General features: G+C 36.9%; 3 protein-coding genes across 7 annotated transcripts; 2 read left to right on the top strand and 1 right to left on the bottom strand.

Moving 5' to 3' along the window:
- Positions 1 to 19,240, top strand: LOC109830455 (protein SIEVE ELEMENT OCCLUSION C-like). 5 transcript variants are annotated; one of them, XM_020397714.1, is made up of 8 exons: positions 1 to 186; positions 5,697 to 5,765; positions 5,940 to 6,076; positions 6,295 to 6,777; positions 9,170 to 9,354; positions 14,387 to 14,494; positions 16,581 to 16,641; positions 19,204 to 19,240. In XM_020397714.1, the coding sequence occupies exons 2-6, from the start codon at positions 5,750 to 5,752 to the stop codon at positions 14,454 to 14,456; spliced, it is 891 nt and encodes a 296-aa protein (XP_020253303.1). In that variant the 5' UTR covers positions 1 to 186; positions 5,697 to 5,749; the 3' UTR covers positions 14,457 to 14,494; positions 16,581 to 16,641; positions 19,204 to 19,240. The 5 variants fall into 5 exon arrangements, with proteins under 5 accessions (XP_020253303.1, XP_020253302.1, XP_020253304.1 ...); XM_020397713.1 differs by lacking the exon at positions 19,204 to 19,240 and having other exon boundaries at positions 16,581 to 16,804; XM_020397715.1 differs by lacking the exons at positions 16,581 to 16,641; positions 19,204 to 19,240 and adding an exon at positions 13,038 to 13,117 and having other exon boundaries at positions 14,387 to 15,699.
- Positions 13,220 to 19,666, bottom strand: LOC109830454 (protein SIEVE ELEMENT OCCLUSION B). The gene is made up of 6 exons (XM_020397710.1): positions 19,232 to 19,666; positions 18,514 to 18,627; positions 17,266 to 17,711; positions 16,819 to 16,928; positions 15,709 to 16,334; positions 13,220 to 14,104 (listed from the first exon to the last, which is right to left on the bottom strand). Exons 1-6 carry the CDS (start codon positions 19,421 to 19,423, stop codon positions 13,487 to 13,489), a joined length of 2,106 nt encoding a protein of 701 aa, XP_020253299.1. The 5' UTR covers positions 19,424 to 19,666; the 3' UTR covers positions 13,220 to 13,486.
- LOC109830911 (leucine-rich repeat receptor-like serine/threonine/tyrosine-protein kinase SOBIR1) lies at positions 23,776 to 25,023 on the top strand. The gene has a single exon (XM_020398267.1). The coding sequence runs from the start codon at positions 23,776 to 23,778 to the stop codon at positions 25,021 to 25,023; it is 1,248 nt and encodes a 415-aa protein (XP_020253856.1).

Genomic DNA, 25,308 nt, shown 5'->3' with positions numbered 1-25,308 from the left:
CCATCAACCCCTTGCCTTTACAAGTTGATGGTTCTTTAACTTGAATATCTTGTGACAGTTGAACTAATTTTTTCAGGTACTCAATTTTAGCAAGTGCAAAATGGGAACTGTGGAGTTGGGCTCTTAAGATAAATGATATTCATCATTGCTTACAGAAGCAGATTGACAATTTCTATGAAATAGCAGGTAGTTTATACACAATGGCCTTATCTCTTTTGTTGTTTTTGCTGGAAACCGGACATCTTCAAGCTTCAGCACACTTTTTTGTAGCTTTCTTACATTAAGGCCTCAAATAAGGTTGTTTTAAATGTTAATCACCCTAATCTTTATATGTTCATATTAGTCCCTTGAATAAACCAACTTACACCAGATTACTAACTCCAGTAACATTAACTTGCTGTTTACTAGAATATTCCATTACCGCTAATTGAGAATGATGATAGAGTCATTTTCCCGAATATGATTGGTTTCAACGGCTACCTATCTTCTCTATTTCCTACTCAATGGGGGGAAGGGGGAATGGTGGATGTTGTAAGAAGTTACAGTATTAGTCAAATAAAACAATATCTAAATAGAGCTAAAAACAGAAGAATACCATTGCAAATGTTGATTTGGGGGAGAGATTCCTTACATTATTTATCTCTTATCTAACTGGAGAGAAGTAAATCAAATGATTTGAGTGTTCAATATAAAAGATCAAGATTTGAGGTACTGGTGTGATACTTTGCCTAACTTGAGGGACTAATAGTAGAAAGCCCCTAATTTGCTAAAATTTGATTCACAGATTCTGCAACTATATAAAGCTTGAGATATTCTACTGCAAAGATAAAGGTTTGGAGATGAGTTTCTTAATACAAGAGAAGAGACTTATGCTTGCAGCTTTAAGACTTTGCAAACTGCTCAGTCTATGGGCCTATGTTGTTAAGCACATACGTTGATTTGATGCGTGCCTCACAAATTTTGGAGCTAAACAAATGTAGCGCGCACACACACACACATACACACACACACACATATGATTTTTTATGAATAGAATACATTAATTAGTATCTGCATGCCTTTATCTCGCTGTACTCTTATCAGCTCAAGCTTGTAATTGACCAAGGTTTATATCAGCCGCAATAAAATATGAGTGAGGACAATACAGTCCTACTTGTAGAATTGGCGAAAACATTAGAGAAGATCAGGAAGAATGGAGCAAATAGACATTTGGGTGCTTTTCGGTCGACTGCGAGCTTTGGCGTGGTCGACCGCAAATGTGCACGATTACAGGGTGTGTTTCTGCACTCTGGCCGATCGTTCGCCAAAACTCTGTAATTGATTTTGGTTACTGTCTTTCTGGTCGGTCGACCGCGGCGATTTCGACGGTTGACCGCCAGTCGGGTTTGAACTTGATTGCGGTTTTCTGTTCTGATTTGGTTTGTGTTTTGATATATATATTAAAACACATTTTAGGGTTTTTTAGGGAGAGCAGTATTGGGGATATTTAGAGCACAGAAAAGAACCTTTTCTGGAGCTATTGGTTAGGGCTTTGTTTGAGAGATTGAGAGCTTTATTTGTGAGATTATTGGTGAGTTTGAGTGATTTTGTAATCTTAATTTGTACTCTTCTTCTTTATAAGTGAAACTCATCCCCTTCTTGCCCCGTGGATGTAGCCAACTTGCTGAATCACGTAAAATTCGTTTGTTTGTGTTTGTGCCGTTATTTTGGATTGTTTGGCTTTCTTTCTTGGCATTGGTATTTATTCTTGGCACCCTATCGGTTTGGCCACCTTGCACAACGAGTGGTATTAGAGTTTCAGGCTACGTTTGGAATTAGGTGGAGGAGTAGATCGTTTTGAAAGCTCGTCTACGGTTTTAATTGGAGATAAATGTGAGATTTTTACTATTGTGGATCTTGTCTTCCGTCGTGTGGGGGTGAGATCTTTCGGAGGCTCTTATTAGGATTTCAGTTAGAGGTAAAAATATCTATTTTTTAGTTTGGATATATTCTTCAGTTGTTTCGCATTGGTTTGTTAGTGCTTTGAGAAAGATGACCGAGAAAGGAGTTGTGGAGGATACTTCTGGCGTGAAAACCGTTTAAAGTTTGAATATTCACTCTATATAGATAGATGTGAAGAAATTTAATGACACTAACAATTTGGTCTTTGGAGATGTGAAGTCTTGGATGTGCTCAACAAGCAAAATTTAAATGATACTTTGGAGTTGGACGGAAAACAGGACGACATTGAGAAAAATGTTTGGAAAAAGATGAATCAAATGCATGTGGTGTGATTAGGTCTTACCTAACATAAGATTTGAAATATGATGTGATCAATAAAACTTTGACAAAGAAGATTTGGGAGATCCTAGAGAGCTAGTATTTGACAAAGAGTGTGGAAAACTGTTTGCATTTGAAGAGGTGATTTTATCGCTTCTAATTGAAGAAGGGAACCTCAATTGGTGATCACATGAACAACTATACGAAGCTTCTTACGGATTTGACAAATGTAGATGTTATAATTGAAGATGAGAACAATACTTTGTTATTATTGAGTTACTTGCCCGACGAGGAATATGAGATATTCATTCTTACTCTTATTAATGGGAAGATATTTCTTTCGTATAGTGAGATCACCGCTACATTTGTGAATTATCAACTTCGGAAAAAAGATAAGGAGACTTCGATTGATACAGTAACGGAGGCATTGGTCGCAAGAGAAAAGAGTCCAAACCGAAGTAGAAGGTCGTAATCTAAGGAGCACATTCTATTGTTAGTAGGAATCAGTGTCTTTTGTAAAGAAGATGAACATTAGAAAGCTAAATGCTCAAAATTGACAGATCAAGCCAGGAATAATAAGGGAAAAGCTATTCAAGCTTCAGAGGTGAATGTTGTCAAGACTAGTGGCGACAATTCATATTCGGATTCTTCAGGCTATTCGTACCCTACACTACTATCAGTTTGTGTTACCGACTCTACAGAGTGGATGTTGGATTCGGATGCTTCTTACCATATTTTTCCTAGGAGTGATTGGTTCCTCAGCTTTAAGAAGTTAAAAAGAGGGGATATCGTGCTCATGGATAATGATCATGAATGTCCTATTGGTGGTATCGGTACCGTTCGTATTAGGATGTGTGATAGGGTGATTCGGGAGTTGGATGAAGTGAGGTTCGTTCCGCAGTTAAAAAAGAACATTATTTTACTTAGAGTTTTGAAGACAACATGCTATCGAGTGACCTTAGAGGATGCATCTTTGAAGGTCATATTTTGGTCTATAATTGTGATGAAGGGCGTTTGTTGATGCCGGAATATTTGATTGTTGATGCCGTGCATGGATTGTTGAGGAGTGTTTTGACCTGTAGATTGAAGTTCTGTGAACACATTGGTATGAGCAAGAAGATCGAGGTGGAGTCTGACACTTCTATTCACGAGCGAAGGGTCTTCTAGGTGATGTTCATTCAGACATTTGGGGGCTTCTAAGAAGGCATCATTCGGAGGTAATAGGTATTTGGTTTCCTGTGTTAGTGACTGTTCTAGGCATTTGTGGGTTGCAACTAAGTCCCGTTGGTGTGAAGTTCTAATAGTCAACAACAGGTGGAAGAAGTATATTGGCAGAAAGATAATACATCATTCTGATTTTGGTAGGGGTTCTTTTCTGTATTTGTGCTGAGCTCACGACAGTTTGAGACACTTCATTGGAGAGGAAACATTAGGACGACGAGATTAGGTGACAAATTTGATGAGTCGTTCCTTACTGGAGGAGGATCGGTGTTTGATGTCGAGCATTGGTTTGCAGAGGAGTTCTGGTCCTGAGACTTTGATATATTAGAGTCATCTTATTTATAGGTTGTCAACTGCTGCGTTTGGAGTATTTGGATCTGGTGGAGCTGTTTCAGATTTTAGATTACTTCGGATATTTGGTCGTCCAGCATATTATCACATCCAGGATGTGAAATTTGATCAGAATGCATATTTGGAACTCAGAGTCATGTTTGGTTATTAGATATTGGATTCTGATATTGTTTTGAGCAGGTATGTCACATTTGACCTCGGCAGGTGAAGAGTGTTGATCAGATCATTAAGATATCACAACGGGTGGAGAGTGATACTAGTCCATGTTGGGTGGAGATTACTCCACGTTCTCAAGATCATTCTGCATCTTTTGGGATTCCAACTAAGGTGACACAGAGTGGAGATCATATTGATGTAGATGCAGATGATGAGTTTGTTGATTCGAGTGTAGTTGGTGGACACAGTTCAGATTTGGCTATGGCCGTTGGTTCATTTCAGGTGGAGGTGTTTGGTTCAATTTATTTTGTGGTCATTGGGAGAGTTATCAGTTGCAGATTTATTTGTGATGTTGGAAAATGGTTGAAAGCTCTTCTTGTTGATTGAGGGTCTTTGGAGGCCATTTGGTGAATTACGTGAGGCTTGATTCCTTGGGCAAAAGGATATGTAGGCAGTCAGTTATGATGCAGCCGGTTTGGTGAGTTGATATCGACATTTGAAGTCTGTTCGAATTCTCGTTTGGGTCTTGACTTGTTGTGGATTAAGTCTATTATCGTGGATTTGTTTCACTTCGTACTGAACGCAACAAATATGACATTTGATTTGGTTGGTGTCGGCTCAGTTTTGGGAAAACTTCATCGAGATGGAGAATTATAGAATTGGCGAAAACATTGGAGAAGATCAGGAAAAATATAGCAGGTAGGCATTTAGGTGCTTTCCGATCGACCGCGAGCGTTGGCGCGGTCGATCGCAAACGTGCACGACTACAGGGTGTGTTTCTGCACTCTGGCTGGTCGACTGTCGCGGTCGACCGCATACGTGCACAACTAAAAGAGTCTTTTCTAGAGCTATTGGTTAGGGTTTTGTTTGAGAGATTGAGAGCTTTGTTTGTGAGATTAATTGGTGAGTTTGAGTGATTTTGTAATCTCAATTTGTACTATCCTTCTCTATAAGTGAAAACCCATCCCCTTCTTGCCCCGTGGACGTAGGCAACTTGCCGAACCACGTAAAATTCATTTGTTTGTGTTTGTGCCGTTATTTTGGATTGTTTGCCTTTTTCTTTTGGCATTGGTATTTATTCTCGACACCCTATCGGTTTGGCCACCGCGCACAACACTGCTGCCAAATTACAAGCTTCACTTGCTAACTTAAAGAGTTTTCATTATGATAATGGAATTAGCAACACCTAGAGTCCTAGACATATTTTGATGGATACATTAATTTTTTGGTATGATACTACAATATCAGGTTGAAAATGATTCATAAAATAATTTAATTTTACTACTAGCTCTATGCTGGTGCCAAATTTCTGACTGAGCAACTATAAATCCGAGGTCTTTCCATATAACTGGGAAGTGGATTAGTCTGTTGGTCGGTAGGTTACCTATTATGGTTATGCTTATGTACTAAATAAGCTACTCACCTAGGCAAGGAAAGTGTTCGAAGGAGTTATATATTAAATTTTGGGAAGGCGTTTGTTTCTGCGGCGAGTATAGGCCAAGGATTGAATTGAAATCAAATTATAGAAAAACCTAGGTGAGTGATCTTTGATAAGAAAATACTGCTATGCTACCCATATGAATTTGGTTTTATGTACCCAGTTAAAATTTATTAATCAGAAATTTTGTTAAAATTTTAAAAGGTTGTGTGTTATTTACTAATCAGTTATGTCACAAAGTTTGGGAAACATTTCAGTTGATTTGTTTCAGCTTTATTCCGGTGATGTATCTGACGTACATTCCTCTTGCGATTTACATCAAAGATGCAGAAAGTAATTGGTTAGTCATTGATCAAGCATTTCTCATTAGCCGAAATTAACTTTTACTACTTGCATGTCTACAGTGGTTGCCTAATCTACTCACGGCATTTCTCCACTCTTATCTTCTGATCGTCTCCTGTTGATAATTCATATATGGTGATGTTTAACATATGAATTGCATCCTTATTTGTAGATTTGGAAGAAAAGAAGATGCACTCAAAGCTTCTCCACATGTTTGAGGAGGCCCATGAAGATAATCAAAAAATCCTTAGCACATTATTTGCTATTAAGAATGAACACCCTTTCTGGGATTGTTCCTCACAGAGAAAGGTGTGTTTTGTTCCATCATTATTTGAAACATCAAATTTGTAATTGCAGTATAAACTGCTGAACATATATGATAGTTTTACAAATTCACTATTATGTATTACATCATCATGTTATTGGTAAGTTGACTGTTATTTAAACATGTAATTCACTTACTTTTTCTATATGATAACACAAAATTCCTTTTCTCTTGTGAATTGAATTTTGGTTGTGGTGTGTAGGTTGGCGTAACAGAGTTGAGAAATAAGGAGGTTATATTTTTCATCTCCCACCCGGTGATACAACTAGAACAATTTCTCCTTATTGTGCAACAGCTGCAAAACCACCCAAATAATAAGCCAGAAAACCTCTACGAGATTGTTTGGATTCCAATTGCAAACTGCATTCCTTGGTCAGAAGTTGAAGAGGTGTCATTTAATAATATAATTGACATATGGCCATGGTCTTCCGTATATAAACCTTCATTGCTCAGCTTTTCAGTGTTGAAATTTATTCGTGAAGTGTGGCATTTTCACGATGATCCAGTAATGGTGGTTTTAGATTCGAAAGGAAGAGTTATATCTCTGAATGCCATTGATATGGTAGTAATATGGGGTGATTTGGCTTATCCTTTTTCAATTATACGAGAAAGGGAACTATGGGAAGGAGAAAGTTGGACATTTGGAATTCTGCTTAATGGGATTGACCCCCTCCTATCCTACTGGGTACTCTCTTAACATGGTGAAGTGTGGCTTTTTTATTTTAATTTTTTTTTTGAGTAAATTTGCACCAAGAATCTTATTATCATTGGTTTACATCAAGGGTCAGCCTTAAGCCCTTATCTTTTTGCATTAGTTATAAACCAACTTACTAGGCATATTCAAAATGAAGTCCCATAACAGCGTATGTTATTTGCTAATGATATACTATTAATTGGCAATACTAGAGTAGAAAGGTGGAGACAACCCTTGAAACTAAATGTTTTAGAAATAGTAGAACAAAACAGAATACATGGAATGCATATTTAGTAAAACTAAAAATAGAAAAGAGCATTTAGTACATGTTGATGCCCAAGAAATACATAAAAGTAACCACTTTCGTTATTTGGGATCAATCATTCATCATGATGGTGAGATTGAGGACGTGAGATTGAGGATGATGTTGCCCATCGTGGTCAAAGTGGAGGAGTGTTTCGGGAGTCTTATGTGATCGTAGAATACTTATGAGATTAAAAGAAAATTTTTATAGGATAGTTATAAAACCAACAATGCTTTATGGTTTGGAATATTGGGCAACTAAGAAACAAAGAGTACAAACAATCAACGTAGCAGCTGTGAGAATGTTATGATGGTCTTGCGGGTGTACACTAAAAAATAGGATAAGACATGAGTGTATTCGTAGTAAATTAGGGGCTACTCCAATCGAGGATAAAATGAGAGAGAATAGACTAAGATGGTTTGATCATGTACAACGGAGACCCCTTAGTGCACTAGTTAAGAAATATGATAATATAGTAGTTAATGATATAAATAGATCTAGAGGTAGATCTAAAAGAACTTGGTTGGGAGCAATTAAAAAGGATATGATAATGGTTAATTTAATGGAGGAGATGACCTATAATAGAACGGAATTGAAGAATAGGATTCATGTGGTCGACCCTAAATATTTGTGATAAAGGCTTTGTTGTTGTAAATTTGCACCAAAAACATTACATAATGATATTTTCACTAAGGTTAACTTACCAAATTGGTGTTTTTAGGAGGACCCTTTTTCATTCGTTATTTTTTCCTTTCACTTGCAACATTGTGGTATTAATATCAAAATTAATACCAATCTGGTTATTTTTTTCTACTATTAAAAATACCTAGTTATTTTTCCTGTATAAAATAATACCAAATTGACATCAAATGCTGATATTAATACCATACTATGGCAAGTGAAAAAAACCATATGGGAAATATGGCACTACTAATAATACCAATAAATAATACCAATATGGTAATTTAGTCTTTTCAGTAGAACCTTGTGCATTATTATTTATTAAGAGATGGTCATGTTTTTGTTCATATTTCTTGGATAACAGGTCGGTCAAGTATTGTAGTGTACCATAGTCCAAAATATGACACTTGATTGGTTTGTAAACCAAAACAGAGACAAAACAAACTACAGCCTTAAACCCAACTTTTTGGGGATGGCTACATGAATCCTACTCTTCTATTCGAGCAATGTCCAACGCTATATCATAAGCACAACATCTATCATATATACTATATATTTGAGAAGTGTCCAGCTCTATGCAAGAAGTGAGCCCGAATAAGTATCCATGTAGTCAACACCAGTACAACCTCATAATAGTCGTATCCACATAGCCCTTAATTTCTTCCTCCGTGTCCACCAACAGAGTCCTACGAGAAACCAAAACTTTCTCTTTCTTCCCAAAGTGCACCTCTCTTTTACATAAACTATGTTTATCTTGCACATCTATGAAGAGCCCAACAAATTGAAAGGATGTTCGATGCATAGAATGTCTTTCGCAAAATTTAAGGTTTGAGTCAGTGTCGGATTAGTCACAATTACTAATGAAGGAATTTGAATATTGTGGATACATACAGAACATTTACACATGAAAAGGTACATGCATACATACATATGTACATATGTACTTGTGTATATACATAGAAACATATATATGTATGTACATGTGTACATACAATCATATGTACATATGCATATACGTACAGTGAAACGCAGAAGCCAGCCTCTAGGTTGCCTTAGACTATGAAATAGGTATAGATGAAGAGGTAGCGTAAAATGTTTGCAAGGAGGAGCTGTATTCATTACCTAGATACTTGTGAAGGAACATTTCTAAAAGGATAATAAGAAAATTAATGGAAAACTTCCTCTTTTGAGCTACCTTATGTATAACATCAAGCTGTTATGAACATACAAGATTTCTTCAATTTACATGTAATGCAAGAATTTTAATGTGACTTCTGTATGGCTTATAATTCACTTGATTTTTGATGGATGTACTCTGACCTTTCCTGTTATTCGTTTTACACATTTAACGATATTCTTTTATTAACACACACTATTGCATTATAACTCTATTAACAGATAGAGGATGGAAGAACCATTTTGCTTTATGGAAGCCATGATATTGGGTGGGTACGAGAATTCACGAACAAGGTGAAAGTCATCGAAGAGGCTGGGTTGTCCTTAGAGTTAATATATATAGGAAGCAACAATCTCGAACAATCAAAAGAAGTTTTGGCAACTGTAACCACAGAAAGGCTTAGCAGGTACCTGTCTCACATTAAGATTTGTATATTTTGGTTACGTTTGGAGAGCATTAGAAAATCAAAGTCACGTCTTGGATTTCCTTTTGAAACTGATGTCATTATGAGAGAAGCAACCTCTTTATGTAGTCTTGACGTTGAAAATAAAGGTTTCCTGCTTATAAGCGAGGGTGCCAGAAATGAAATTTTGCGACTTTCTGGAATGGAAGTTTCTGAATGCCTTTCTCTTTTTCATGTATGGGGACAAAAGGTTAATAAATTTGGCTTCCTGGGTGCAGTAAGAAAACATCTTGATGCTTCTCCAAGTATAGACCACTGTAGTTACTATAGTATCTTTCCATATGTTGAGAATATGGATGAAAGAAGTATTGCTTGCAAGAATTGTGGTGGTCCTTTGAAGAAGCATTACCTGTATCAATGTGTAGGAAGTTGAAAGGCTAACTCATTTTCATAGTTGTCATAAAATTTTGTAGTTGATCTTTTAGTTTTATACTTATTGCCTGTCACTATCAAGGGAGGAAAAAAAAAGAAATTCAGAGATGCATTATTTTATTGATATTTTGCTCCATGTGACAATTTTTTTCCCGCAGGTATCCTATTTGTGGTTCATTACCTGAAATTAGTTCTTATTGCAAGCTAAATTCTTTCAACACTGTAGAAACTTTGAACATGTTTTTATCTTGTTTTCATTATTTGTAAACTTTATTTTGGAATAGAAATAAAAAAATTATTGGCAAGGGATGTGCTAAAAGGGTAGAACTTCCATCTTCTAGGTTCAGAGTTCCCGGTTAAATTTAGTTTAATTGAAATACAAGCTTTAGATCTGATGGCTCCTATGAAGTAGCAGTTTTTCTTTTGTTGCACTAGAACAGAGGAGATTTTCGACCTTGAGTAGACCAAGATCACCAAACTTGAGACAGGGACCATTTTGTTTCTTACAAGAATAACTAAACTTTCCATTATTTTTCCTACGGTTATTACCGATTTTGTATCTTCTTTAGGAATCGATTCATAGAAAGTCAATGTAGGGACTCCTCCAACAAGTGTGATCTCTGTATTGATATACAATAGGCTATAAAAGCTTTTGCAATTGAAAGATAAGAGGCTTTTATAAACTGAACGTCCTGTTCCAAGAATTTGCAATTTTTTGCAAAATTCATCTTGTATCATTTAGGTTAGATTCCTATGGATCTCAAACTATTCCTGAACGTAGCTTTTCCCTTCCCAACTAATTGTCTGTTTGATCAGATTCATCAGATCTTTTATATATACCTTATGTTTGACTGGTGAAAACGGGAAGTTTTTCGAGGAGACGCCTCAAATAAATCCTCGAACCAGCAACCTGAGTCATATATATATCTATTGTGACAAAATTTCTTCAATGAATTTTTTGCGTGAACAACTATTATATTTGATTTTTGCAATTTTCCTAGATAAAAGAATCTCCATGTTGGGACCTTTAGAGGAATCTGTTTTTAAAATCAGCGCTTCTAGACCATATGTTGAATGATTTTGCAAGGAGCTTAATGAATTTCCTAGGACCTGGAGTTTCATTTCTGGCAGTGGCCACTGCTAGAAATGTGAGAAGACTTAGGAAAGAAATAGTACTGTACTAGGCTTGTGATCAAATTAAAATATCAAACTAAAGTCAAACTTATTATTTCCTTACTTGTTAAGTCCTTGAGATCAGCGTAATCCATGCATAATCTAGCCTAGATGATCCTCTAATGAGTCGAGCTTGAGCGCTAACCTAGTCAGGCTAGTTATGCCCAAGCTCATTCATTTAGTTTAGGCAGATAGGCGTTTACTCAAGATTGTTTAGTTAAGTGTTGAACAAGTACGGACACACAGTGTATGAAAAGTAACCTTTTTAACCTATTTTCTTTAGTTTTCATGTGTTTCAGCCCACTATTTTACATCATTGTTATTTCAAATAAAAATTAATTACCTGTAATATATGCTTGTTACCCTGATTTCACATTACCCATGGCTGAAGGGTTGAGTTTTTGGTGTGTAAATTGTGAGCTTTATTAGAAAAAAATTATTTGATTCTAAATGTTAATGTCTGTATTTCGACTTAGTATAAATTACTGAAGATGTTTTCACTGAAACTTCTACAGTAATTATTTTTCTTTATAGACACCTCTGTCATTTCCTCCCTTGTTGAATTATTATTTGAGTCTGGCACCTTGTTTCCCCATATTCCAATGGATATCTCAAGATAAGTAGAAGATTATCAAGTAGCACAGAATCTTCCTCGTAATAGTTAATAAGATTTGGAGGTACTTAGATGTGTTTAGGTGGGAATAATTACTAAAACAACAGTACTAACAACAACAACAAAGCGAATATCACAAATATTGGGGACCAAAGACCCTTGATTTACTTATCATTGCACCCTGTGCCATCAATGTAACGCATAGCGTTGATGGATTTGCTTAGCAGAAGGAGTTTACTGCTGATTCCTTTTATTCTCTTTCCACTAGCATTTTAAATGAACTTAATTTCTTATCACCTAGGCAAATCTTTAGCATATCAGTTAAGAGGATAGCGCAACATGATTATGTGCATTTGTCTACAAACAATTCACATCAAGACATTTTAAAGAAAACTCGACAACTTAAATTCATAGATAAAGTAACTAGATCAAACAAAATCTATTACCTGATCTAAAACAAGTTTGGGAAGCTCTCATATGCTTGCAAGGTTTAGGTCATGCTAACTAGGTATATTTGTCTTAGGAGTCGTTATGTCAGCTAAAATGGGGGTGTGGTTCCACTTTACCTAGCATGCAATTTGTTTCTTACTTCAACATGGCCCTGGAGTGCCTGATATCTGTCAAGTAATGCTACACGAGTGTTATAATCCAGTATGTATCAGACACTTTCGAGACTAACCGTGTATAGCCAAAAGGCTGAACAAAAGTGGCTCTCTGGGTAATAATTTACTTTGTGAACAATATCACAACTATTATAGCAATAAGCTGTATCAGCAGTTGAACTGTAGCAAATATGCTTTTTGATAATGACAGCAAAATTGAGGATCATAAGGACTGAACAAGCTTTTTTTTTTGGATATATTTCTGAGGCCTTAAACACTGAAGTTTTAATGTGAAAGGAATTTTCTCTTTCTGAATTTGCTCTTATGGCCTTCCAACTTAAAATAAGTGGATGATATTTACCTATGTGTGTATATCTCCTATTTGATCCGTTAATTTGTGGGGAAGTTACAAAGGATATCTTTGTTCATTGTCCTTCCATTTCACTGGAACAATATGAAAGGAATCAGCCCATGTTCCCTGATTTTATGAACAAAGAGAAAAATGTTAACAAGAGATCAAAAGACAGCCAAACTTGTTTTTAACCAACACCTCTTAATATTATGATATCATTCAGTTTAGTGGTTGCAGTAACATCTAGTCATTTTATATAATTGTGCCTGTTTTAGTTTGATGCTGGATGCAGTTCAAAGCAATTTTTGATTATGTCGACCAACAATAGCAAGTAGACTAACCATTTGATATTGATCAAGCTGCAGCTAATATGTCGAACAAATGCCAAAACATGTGAATTTGTTTGTGAAATAAGGCCACCAAATGCCCGTACAAGTAAACTTTGAGCTATCTGCCAATTCAAATTCACGAGTATCCTTGTCTTCATGCTTTTTTTTTAAATCTCCATTGCTAGGAATGATACTGAAGTAACCAATTAGAAGACTTCAGCCTTGAATGTTGTATAAGCTGAGGTCAACCCAACAAGAGCAGACGGTAGATTAGACTTTCCTTACATCTCTGAATTTTACATATTTACTTTGTAATATAGCACGGTATATTTTTTAAATTGGTTATTTGCATCCATGCAACATGACAAATGATAATGAAACACTTTATTTACTTGTAACTGCATAAATATTATACTCCAACTACAGAGGTGACACACACAAACAGTACTGAAATTTAATGTCAAATGTGAATCTGCAAAGCAGGTTGACAAATACAAACATAATATCACTCTCGTAACGAAAATCGGAAAGATCATCACACTTAATTATTGCTACCACAGAAACCCTGCAACTGCAAGCTCTGTTATGTTCTATTTCTCCTTCACCACCCCTCACCAGGTACTTGTAATTTTAATTAGTCATTGCAGCAGCGGTAGAGAACAAATTTCTCCATTGGCTTCTTACACTCTGCACACACCACTTGCTCCTTAATATTTCCTGTTTCCCCTGGCAATATGAGTCGTGTACAATGCTCATGCGTATGAAAAGGCACCAATGCATTTGTAAGTGCCGGAACAAATCCATCTTGCTGCACATATTCCCTCCATGTATCAAACTGCAGAAGGCAGTCAACTATTTTCTTTCCGTGTGCCTTCACCATTTCAACTGATCCTCTGCTAATAACTGCCCATCCTTCATCACTGCCATCAAAGCTTAGCATAGTCATGACTTCTTGCATGATCGGGTCATTCTCGATGCTCTTTCCATGTTGCATCTTTGAGTGCAGCATGCTCTCTAGTCTGACCCAGAAGAACCACACCATGGCTGGGTCTTGCCAGTACCCGCTTAGTTTTTCGGTGGCGATTGCAGCAATGGCTTTTTTTACGCGTTCCTTTGGATTGCTTTTGCCAACATAGACCATCTCTAAGGGAATTCTGGCCTCTTGAGTCACACGACGAAGAGTCGTTGTGAACCGCCTGATCCAGTCAATGTCTTCTCCTCCGTAGAGGCAAACATGACGATCTTCTTTTATCTGTTAGAAAAGAAAAAATCTAATGGATTTAATTAGTGAACTTGTACTTTGAACAGATTTTTGTTTTTCTAAATCAATAACTTCTTATAACGTATTCTGTCTCGGTGATTCACACCTGTCTTATGCATTCATCAATCAGTGAAGTTTCTAGATGGATAGAGAATTAAGTAGTTCATATGAACAATTTGATATACGTCGATTTGAGAGTTTTTTAGGAGGTTCATAATAACTGCAGCTGTGGTGCTAGCTTCAGTTTTTTATTTTTTATATTCTTCTTAGCAGAACTTTGAAATATTGCACATTGTGCTCTGGGAGTATTCTCCCTCTTTTCAGAAGCATAAGTGGTCTCTGAGTTCCCCAGAAGGTGCAGGTCCAAATTTTTTATATCAGGTATTGTTCTTTTTTCCTTCTACTATTCTGCTCTTCGAGAAGTTGTATATAAGATTAATCTTCTGATTTATATATATAGATGTCAACTAGGAAACTTTCACAGATTGATTTACTAAGTTTTCATTTCTCTAAATAATTGTCTCTAGTATTTTTAATGTTTTCTGAAATAGCATCTCCGATCCCATTACATTGTCCATTTCAATGCTCATTAAGCTTTTGTCTATGAACTAGCCACGTTCCCATTAACTCTGTGTCATAAAGATATATCTTGCTGCAGAAATAACTGGTGTGTTTAAATTTTTGTAGCGGGGAATCTGAAAGCAGTGAGCTAAAAATGGTTTAGAAGTTTCTGTCAATCAAGTTTCGAGTAGATTGATTAACTCAGTGAATTTTCAATTTCTTTTTCTAACAATCAAGTGCAATGGATGTTTTTGAAACTTTCTTGTGAATGGTGCTCTGATAGATTCTGTACGATTATAAACTGAAGTATGCTTTGTCTGCAACACTAAATTGTCCCATCAACCCATAACCTAGTTGTCTGTGTGAGAAAGAAATGATGAGAGTAAATATTTTCCTGCGTATCACTATGGCATGATAGGGAAAGCGAAAATTCAGTATAGATTGGAATAACTTACCCCACTATGAGGCAAAGCCTTTCATGCTTTTTATTTCTCTGGTGTACTTTCTTTGAGTAAAGCTTCACACTTTTTTCCATTTTTATTAACACGAAGCTAAGAAACTATCAAGGTTACTGAGCAAATAATCTATGGGTATGAAGAGAGATTCAAAAAAGGTGATCTATCTAGATATGAATAAAGTGTTTCTATGGTAATGGAGAGAAATTAAGAAAGCTGAACTATCTAGATGTGGAAGTGCTATAGATATAAATTAGCGTTACTGAAAATGCAGGTTTTGTACCTATCGCTTTATGTTCTATTTTATTACCACATATTTTTCTAGCTCTGGGAAGACATTTTTCCCATTAGTTTTCAAACTCCCATGCGAATCTCATGGCTCTAAATTTGACATTCGCCAAGAACATTTTCACAAGATTCCCACGCGAGTTTAGAAACTAACAGGAAAATAATTGTGACCAAAGGGCTAAGCAATATGCGTGCCAATAAAATAGACAGCGGTGATATTAGCTACACACCCATAGTATAGGGGGTGCATCTGCAAGTAACTCTGCAAATTATACCGTAATAGTCACGTACCCAATTGAGTATCATAGGATCAATCTCATCCACCAAGAACTCAAGTCTCCATGTCTCCTCCCTCCAGAGAGCTTCTTCCCTATTGCTAGTGAAAGGAAAGGCCAAACTCCCCCAAATCCACATCATGTGAAGTGCATTAGGGGATACAACTTTTCCTTGAGGATCCAACACAACCAGCATAGGCCTCTTTTCAAATTTCCATACTTCCCTTATATACTTGATCACTGCTGGGTCTAGCAGAGAAGGATGATGGAGTGAATACCATGGCATTGTAGATGCCAATCGATCAAATGCCTCCTCTTTTTCAGGAAGCCATGGTAGATTCTTATCAATAATTGGCAACCATACAATCTCGTAATTCCTCTCGATCTTTCCTTGGTGGGTATCATTGTATAGTTGTATGAGTACGAAGAGCTCCTCGGGGCTGATGTCAATGTCAGAAATAAACAACATGACGATTTTTCTTCTTAGGACATCAACACCGACTCTTCTCTTAGTTTGACCATCAATAAGAGGGAGGTCATCCTTGGAATGGATCATAGCCTTGAGGATCTTCATATTGTCAAGGTGGAGTGTCTCAAAGAGTCTAACAAGCGTATCATAGGCTTCAATATGCCTTCTCTCAGCTGCATCACAAAATTTTTACGTGGAATTAATCATTGTATTAAATTGTATCTAAAGTAATCAGATTATACCATAGTATATACCAACTATTATAATATGCTTGGATACGAACCATTTTACCACAGATATACTGGAAGTTACTGGGAATTTGAGTTACGGATCTTTATAGCTACTATTTTCTCAATGGTCTGTACAATTTCGGAATGCAACCTTTCATGTTGTCTTTTTTGTTCTTTTTCTTTTTTTAGGAATATGCTGGTTTCACGAAATACAAGTAGCTAAATGTGAGAATGATGATATGACAGACATGTAAGTTTCCATGATCCACCTTTTAGTGTCAGATATTTGTATGTTTCAGCATACTGATGATCTTTTAGGTAATTATGTGAAGTGTTACTCTACTTCGGATCTCTGTCGCTTAGTTAGAAATTTGGAAAAGAGCTTTCCGTTTATATACACGGGTTCTTTGAGATTCTTCATACTTACCAATGTGTTGATGGCACAGAGCAAGTTGCTTCATAAGATGGCCATGCATGTTTCTTAGTTTATGGGCTAAACTCGACAGCTCCCATGCCTCTGTCGTGGAGCTGATGTACCTGAATCAATAAACAAATTACGAAGTTCATATTGTGTTACTGAAGTCATTCCTATAGTGGTAGCTCTTAATTAGTCATGTACATTCGTAATAGGGGGTTTCCCCCCAAATATAAGTTCCTCATATCTTTCATATTTTGAAATTAGTTCATTGAAATTGCTATTAGGTCCCCTAATTCTTAAGTTATTTTGAAATTAAAGCCCTCCAATCAAAGAGTAAAAGTAGCAACGAGGGTTTAGTTTCAAACAACTTGTAAGAATAAGGGACCCTATTATCAATTTCAATGATTTAAGAACTAATATCCGTAAAACCCCACGCAAGAATACGCCAGAACTTACTCATGTCCAAGGCCAATTAGCCCAATGATCTGCGAAGAACATGCAATAATACTTCTAATGATCCAATAGACAGCTGTCGGGATATGAGCCATGGCCATGTTCATGTCATGAGAATCAAGTGTAATATACTCGGAAGGGAGCTCCTTGAACTCAACGATGCACTTGGCAACATCGAGCATGGCGTGGATGAGATTGTTGACAGCATCAAACCGGGGTCTGAGAGCATCAGTGTGCTCGAGAATATCAGGGAGTTGCTTCAGTTGCGCTAATGATCTAGCAAGGGGATGCACAGTGTGAAGCTGAGCTGTCAGCCAAAACTCGCCATAGCCTACAGCAAAGGCAGCCAATGCTAGGACTACTTTGGCATCCCAGGTATAAGTTGATAGTGAATTGAGTACGTGCATAGTTGTTGTGTGGGCATCTCCACCGCCGGCTCTGTACGCTATCTGTAACAATGATATTTGATTAACCAAACTTTCTTACACATACAATAAAAAAGTTCGGGGGGTTATGTGAGATAAAAAAAAGTTCACAAAATCCCTTGAACTTTGAGAGGTGTTGCATATAACCCCCTGAACTTTTTTATATCACATAATCCCTCACATAGCCCCACTGAACTTTAAACTTTTCTCACCGGACACCCCTACCTGTAATTTGTAAATAATTAAAATGTCCTTGAGAGAAGGAAAAAGAAGAAGAAAATCCAAATTTGTCAATTTCCCATTTGCAGGCAACACACCCCCCCTCTCTTAAATAGAGGGTTTCTCTCTCGAGAATTGTTAGTTATTTGCAAATTATAGGTATGGGGTCTAGTGAGAAATGTTTAAAGTTCAGGGTGTGCTGTGAGACACCCCGAAGTTTAGGGGGTTATGCAAGATTAAAAAAAAAAGTTTATCGAGATTCTATACAAAGCCCCCTTCCCCCACCCCACCCCCGCGGGGGGTTGTGAAATTAACCCATTCATTTAAGTAGCCTTATTCAATTTCTATCAAACTTAGGGCCCGTTTGTTTCATTTTTTTTGAAGGAGAAAGTTAGAGGAAAGCTGCCAAATCTGACAAAAACTGTCAGTTTTGACAGGCTTTCTTGCAAAAACGCCTCTTTTAGAAGCGTTTTTGCAAGAAAGCCTGCCAAAACTGACAGTTTTTGTCAGATTTGGCAGGCTTTCCCCTTCCCATTTTTGCAAACAAACAGCCCCTTAGTGAAAATTATGGATGAATGACTATTATCAAGATCTTTTGGTGACTGACCTCGCAGTAAATTTTGTGGATAGTGTATGCAAGTGACTCCAGGACCCCACCCATCGCTGCATAATGCATCTTCTCATCCAAGACTTCAAGTTGAGGCTCAATCGATTCAGGTGTCTGCAAAATAAACATAACTCAAAATCTGCTGCAGAATACAATGGAGTTGAAAGATAAAAGTATCTCATGCATCGTTTCTTAAATTTTTCTTGCTCAAAAACAGAGAATAATCCCTTATTCTCATGAGAATTTATTTTATTAATTGTTTTAAATGTGTACAAATGATGCGTACGACATATATCATGATTTTCTGCAACAGATTAAAACGGGGTGAGGGTATAAAGTTCTCAAAATCCCCTTAAGTTTGGCTCATTTTGAGATTACCAACCTAAAGTCTTAAAATGTCACTTATCCCTCTTAAGTTTGGGGTGTTTCGGAAATCTGCCAGAATGTTTACGTATAAAATTTAACCCTTAAATTAATTCCAATAGAGACATTTTACTCAATTGGATGCACCTGACTTTCACGTGCACAGTCAGACGTCATGGTGTTAGTTAGGGAGTTATCTGGCGAAATTGAAGGGGGGGTTAAGTGCCATTTTTAAGGTTCAGGGAGCTATCTCAAAATCAGCCAAACGGAAGGTAAGTTTTTTTGAAGTTTGTATGAAATACTTATGAGATGACCATACTATTGCAGGAAAAAGGAGTTATATTGCGCGAAATACCACTATAACGGTTGGCGTAGATCTTCGCATGACTTCCTCGACTACGTGCAATATGGGCCTGACATCAACATCAAGGCCATCGGGAGAGTGGGTCGCCAGGATTTGTTTCAGCACAGCTGCGTCATCTGATGACGAGAAGAGGTGGCGTTCGCTCTTACGGAGCATCTTTTGTGCTGCTGCTGCTGCTGCCATTTTAACCAAAGCTTGTATGATCACTTGTAGCAATTGCTAAGAACCTGCTGTTGTTGTGTGTATATATAGGGAGAGAAGCTTAAGAAGAGCGTGGAATAAAGCTCAAATGAACTGACTACCTTGCTTGAGACCGAGAACTGTCTTTAGGCTTTTTTTCGGCATATGAGATGTTCATGATACCCTAATAATGGGGCTCACTAGCTTCCTCTTTACAGTGAGAAAGGCCTATTCCTATAAAATTTCCCCCCCATCATTGTGCATTTATAGGAATATAAAAGTATGCTTGGGTACATGTTAAGCGAAATAAGCATCTAAAGTAACAAGTCCCGGCATCAGTTTTTGCTTGTAGTGTGGTCAAGAATATCGGGATGCTACTTAATTTGCATCATTATCCATTTATAGGAAAAAAAAGTATATGCTTGGGTTCATGTTGGGCGAAATAAGTTTCCTGTGCTATGCGCAGATTATTAACAATCTTTTCTAATTTTGAAGTAGCAGTCCTCGTATGAGTTTTTGCTTGTAGTACGGTAAAGAATTTTGGAAGGATACTTCGCTTGTTGCTTTGGGTGAGTACTAGAGATAGATAGGGGACCGTGATATCCTCTAGCAAAGATGTATAAATTATATACACCCTTCCCTTCTCTTTGATTTGATATCCTATGGAGTTGCACAACATTTTTAGTGGTTGTGGTTAAATTATGGAATTTTTTATGGCATAGTACTGTATCCTAGTTATTAGACGATATATGGCATAGTAGTGTGTGTATCCAATAGTTATTAGATGATATACTAAACTCTTCTCAAGATGGGTGGGTGCGTTAGTGGTATTATGAGATTCATGAAGATAAATCCAGTTGGATCATTAACCAGATTTAGCACCACCAAGAAGGCAACTAAGTACTACTTAAAACTAACAGATTTATCATGCACCGCAAGTTGATCTGGACGATTGAGAGATTCTGATATGGCTACCACCGTCTTGAATTCGGTTTCAGGCTGAGTCGTAAAAAGTCGTATTAACAAAAAAAATTAACCATGCGCTTGAATTCTAGCCGACTCTAATGTTAGTGAACTTAACCCACACTGTTTGCACTTTCATCATAACAATAGAGGGTCCATTCAGCTTGCATGAGTTAATGGCAAGGGAGAGGATAAATTGGAAAGTATCTATGATTGTGAAAAATCGGGGATAGTTATTATGAAATAATAACGGATGGTTTGTCAGCTACTAATCAGTGAAGGTAGTTATGAATTAGATTGTTACTTTTGTTTTCCCAACTTGTCCATCTGCGAAATTCTAAATTTTTGAAAGTTATGTGTATAATTTTTGGGATATACTTGAAATTTTTTTATTGGCGACTAACATTAACATAGATGTAAAACACCAAAAAAAAAAAAAAAATCTTGCATAATAGTAATAGGTAATAGATGTGGTTAGATATTATTGGAGCATAAAAAAAAAGGGTTACTTGCACTCGGATGTCCTGAAGTTTTATACTTTTCACTTTAATATTCCAAAGTTCTATTTTGAAAATAGGCTAAATGGCACTTAAATACCTTATAGTTTCACACTATTAGCACTTATATACCCTCAGTTGTATTTTGTAGCATTTATATACCCTGAGTTGGTCAAAGTTGGCATATTGATACCCTATGTTTTGCAAACGTGACAATTTTTATTCAAAAGTCCCCATATAATATTTATATGCTATTCTTATAGTTATTTATCTATTAATTTTGTTGAATTCATTGTTAAAACTTTTAAAATTATATTTTTTAAATAGATTTATGATGCATTTAAAATTAGAATTTGGGTTGGTTTAATAGTAATTTAATAAATATTGATGGTTAGAAAGCTCCGAAATTAACATATGAATGTTATATGGGAACTTTCGAATAATAATTTTCACGTTTGCAAAATATAAGGTATTAAAGTGCCAATTTTGACCAACTAAGGGTACATAAATCATACAAAGTACAACTGTGAGGATATATAAGTGCTCAAGAAGTGAAACTATAAGATATTTAGGTATTTAAGTGCTATTTAGCCTTTAAAATATGATACCCCAATTACCATTTCCAAATTAAGTTTTTCCCGCCCGCAACTGATTGACGATTGGTCGATAAACATTATTCTCCAAATGTGTTAAAAAAAGATAAATAAATAAACGTTTGACGACACCGATCGGTCAAATTCCACCTATTCCATATCCACATAAATTGACATACCACAAAAAAAAATTGCAGATGTATCAGACTTAATTATGTGCATGCATTTAGCCTCTTTATCTATTTGGATTAAGCATCCGCGAGCCTAGCGCAGGGGAAAACATTGACTTGTCAAACCCATTTTTCTTCCTTCATATCGCTCGAGCATCCATCCAAAACATCTCAACAATCTAAGAGCATCTCCAACAGCTTCCCCAAAAATTTCTCCAAAATGGGGAATCAAATGTCATATTCTCCAAATTATTTTTGTTCCAACTCCAACAGCTTCCCCATTTTGAAGAATCATGCATTTATTACAATAATAAAAATATTCTACATCTTTGACTAATAAATAATAAATTATTTATTATTTTGAAGAATCCCCATTTTGACCAAATTATTTATTATTATAATGAGGAGATGGAGTTGTTTTTTGTGGGTTGAGTCTAGAAGAACGTGAAAAAGTGCTTCCCCAAATATTTGCAGAATGCTGCAGATTTGGGGAAGGCTCTCTATTTTTTCTCTCCTATCCCCATTTTAGGGAATGAGATGGGGAATCTGTTGGACCAAAAAAAAGCTCAAAATTCTCCAAATTTTAGAATACCAAGAAGATGGGGAAGCTGTTGGAGATGCTCTAATAAGAGAACTTTTACTCCTAGTAAACTCATACAACTATTAGGAACTTGAGCAGTTCATCGTAGTATATTTGCATAATAGTCGAACTCAAAACAATGTTTTTTCTTTTTCTGTCGCCCATAATCCACCTCACCAATTCAAACCAACACAGTCATGTTCATCTTAGTTGCACATATACCTCACTGACCATTATCTTTGAAGAAGAAGAAAAAAATTCAAAGCAATATGAGCGCTTAAAATATATACAGTGATCAGCTTGCCTATTGAGTATTTAAAACATAAATAGAGATTTAAAAAAAGGAATATATATTATCGGAGCATCAGCAACAGAGCAGTACATTAAGAGAACAGTTCGCTTCATTCTGTAGTCTAGAAAGGCAACAGATATATATAGCTATACGAAGTATTTTCTATTTCGGGGATTTTATTCTCACCGTCGAAGCCAAAATGTACTCGCCGCAGAAATCAACATTGCTTGAAGGCAAAGGGCAAGTGGTTTGCTCCGAATTCGATCCTGCAATCCATTTAAATACACGAGATAGAATAAACAGCGGTCTAACTGAAGATCGCTTCAGTTACACATTTGAAAGCTTAATCAAATTTTTAACACAGAAGTAACATTACAAAGAAAAGTTTGGTAACAAACGTGCTAATTCGTGTGCATTTCATGACAAACTCAACATGGATGCTCCTGGGATTTTACCCATGGAAAAATAATGTTAGTCTTGAGTCAGCTCGTGCAAATATAGCACAATCAAACTGTGGTCGATTTCTTTGGTTTGTGCTTAATTCGGGGAGAAAGAACCCACGGTAAAGAATTACCTGAAAAGTATACTAAATTACCACCTCTCTTAATCACTACTAATTTAACAGGGAGGGAAGCTCTACACAATTTCTTGGAAAGAATGAAAATGATCAGAACATACTTTTCCTCATCTAGCTTAATTATGCAATTTTGCCTCTACGTGTACTCCACGGTGATGTTCTAATTGAGGCAACCAACAAGGACAATGACAGTCCTCGTATATATGCGCAAAGTGTGGACTGCATATAAGCAAGTCTCCTTGTATATCTAAGTTGCTATTGCCTAAATTATTAAGGCTTTACGCCCTCTTAAGACTTTGAATAGTCCTTGTATATATGTGCAAAGTGTGGACTGCATATAAGCAAGTCTCCTTGTATATCTAAGTTGCTATTGCCTAAATTATTAAGGCTTTATGCCCTCTAAGACTTTGAATAGTCCTCGTATATATGGGCAAAGTGTGGACTGCATATAAGCAAGTCTCCTTGTATATCTAAGTTGCTATTGCCTAAATTATTAAGGCTTTATGCCCTCTTAAGACTTTGAATAGTCAAAAGTCTTCTTCCATGAAATAGTGGACCAAGGACACTGGCTAATGTGAAGTTCACACTTCGCCTACCCCCACGCCAAACCGATTTCCCAAAACAAAGCAAATCCTGAAGCACATCCAACTTTCAAAATTTTCAAAAAGTTGCAACTTTCATGAATGGCCTCCAACCATTTTCCTCCTCTCCTCATCCTCCTCTTTCTGGTAATATGTTGGGAAGGTACCACAGCTAGGAGCAGTTTCATCCTCGGCGACAACAAAAAGCTTAGCAGAGACTTCGATCCATCCTACCACGTGCAACACCACCTACATATCGTCAAGAAACAAAACTCGTCGATACGTGCCTTTTTTGCTCATCCCCTATGGGCCAGTGGGAGCATTTCATTATCTGTGGGGTTCACATTAGGCATATTCGCCTTCGTCATCTGGCGCCTAACCATCAAGCGCTACATCAAGCCATACCCTAACAAAGAACCAATCACAAACCCCACACTCTTCAGCCCAATAATCCGATCCATCAACGACTTACTCTTCTTGTATAGTGAACCAAGTCCATCGCTTGAGGTCATCGGGCGTGGAGCATGCGGTGAAGTTTACAAGGCGGAGCTCTTTACAGGTGGACAGTTTATTACTGTTGCGATCAAGAAAGCAGTCCACTTCTCGCCAATGCTGGACACTTCAAACCTCTGCAAGGTGGAGAGCAAGCTTCTTGAACACCAAATGCGACAGATAAAATCAGAGATTCTGACCGTTGGTCGAATGCGACATCCTCATCTTGTCCGCTTGCTCGCACATGTGCCAAATCAAGAACATCACTATCTCGTCTATGAGTTCATGTCGAATGGATCCTTGCATGATGTCCTTAGAAGCGAAGCACGGGAGAAACTGGACTGGCTCAATCGTCTTAAAATTGCGCAGGGGATTACAGCTGGCCTCGAGTACCTTCACATATTACATCGCCCTAGGATTATCCATCGAGATTTGAAGCCTGCAAACATTCTACTCGATGAAAATCTAAATGCGAGAATTGCTGATTTCGGATTGGCAAAGGTGGTTCCGGAAGCATTCAGTGGAGCGGTAAGTTCTGCACGTGTGGCAGGGACATTGGGGTACATCGCACCAGAGTGCTACAATACGTTGTCCTACACGGATAAGAGTGATATCTATAGTTTTGGAGTCATCTTAGCAGTTCTTGTCACTGGAATGTTTCCAAGTGACAAGTTCTTTCAGACAACAGATGAGCCGTCCCTTGTTCCGTGGTTAAGGAGGATGGTCAGTTCACAAGACCCCAGTGAGGCCATTGATCCATCGTTGCTGAGGATTGGATTTGAAGAAGAGATGATACTTGTTCTGAAGATTGCTTGTTTCTGTACATATGATGATCCTGCTGAAAGCCCAACAGATTAGTTCACCACATGCTATCTCAGATAAAACATTAAAGAGTGGGTGTCTTTTTTTCTTTATGATTTGGTTTGACTTGAGATGAGCTATTTTTGATTGAATGGAGAACTAAATTCATTCATACACTCATTGCCAATACTAGAAACAAAGGGAATTCGGTTGTACACGCTAAACCTTTATATACAAGGAAAAGACCCCTTTTACATTTTGATGATGATTTAGTTAATGCACATCTGGTGACTCTCAATAAGAAGTCCAGTCGAAGGGAAGTCCATCTATGTTTTATTTCAG

The sequence above is a fragment of the Asparagus officinalis genome, chromosome 2 (genome assembly GCF_001876935.1).
Source record: "Asparagus officinalis chromosome 2, Aspof.V1, whole genome shotgun sequence".
Taxonomy (NCBI): Eukaryota; Viridiplantae; Streptophyta; class Magnoliopsida; order Asparagales; family Asparagaceae; genus Asparagus; species Asparagus officinalis.
This window is presented reverse-complemented; position numbering and strand designations above follow the sequence as displayed.

Excerpts from the sequence above, each read along its gene's own strand:
- LOC109830455 (XM_020397711.1), top strand. Across the intron at positions 6,077-6,294 it reads ATTGTTCCTCACAGAGAAAG|GTTGGCGTAACAGAGTTGAG; the intron begins GTGTGTTTTGTT and ends TGTGGTGTGTAG. Across the intron at positions 6,778-9,169 it reads ACCCCCTCCTATCCTACTGG|ATAGAGGATGGAAGAACCAT; the intron begins GTACTCTCTTAA and ends CTCTATTAACAG.
- LOC109830454 (XM_020397710.1), bottom strand. The coding sequence starts at position 19,423 with ATGGCAGCAGCAGCAGCAGCACAAAAGATGCTCCGTAAGAGCGAACGC. Across the intron at positions 18,628-19,231 it reads CTACGCCAACCGTTATAGTG|ACACCTGAATCGATTGAGCC; the intron begins GTATTTCGCGCA and ends TTTATTTTGCAG. Across the intron at positions 17,712-18,513 it reads TCCACAAAATTTACTGCGAG|ATAGCGTACAGAGCCGGCGG; the intron begins GTCAGTCACCAA and ends TCATTGTTACAG.
- LOC109830911 (XM_020398267.1), top strand. The coding sequence starts at position 23,776 with ATGGCCTCCAACCATTTTCCTCCTCTCCTCATCCTCCTCTTTCTGGTA.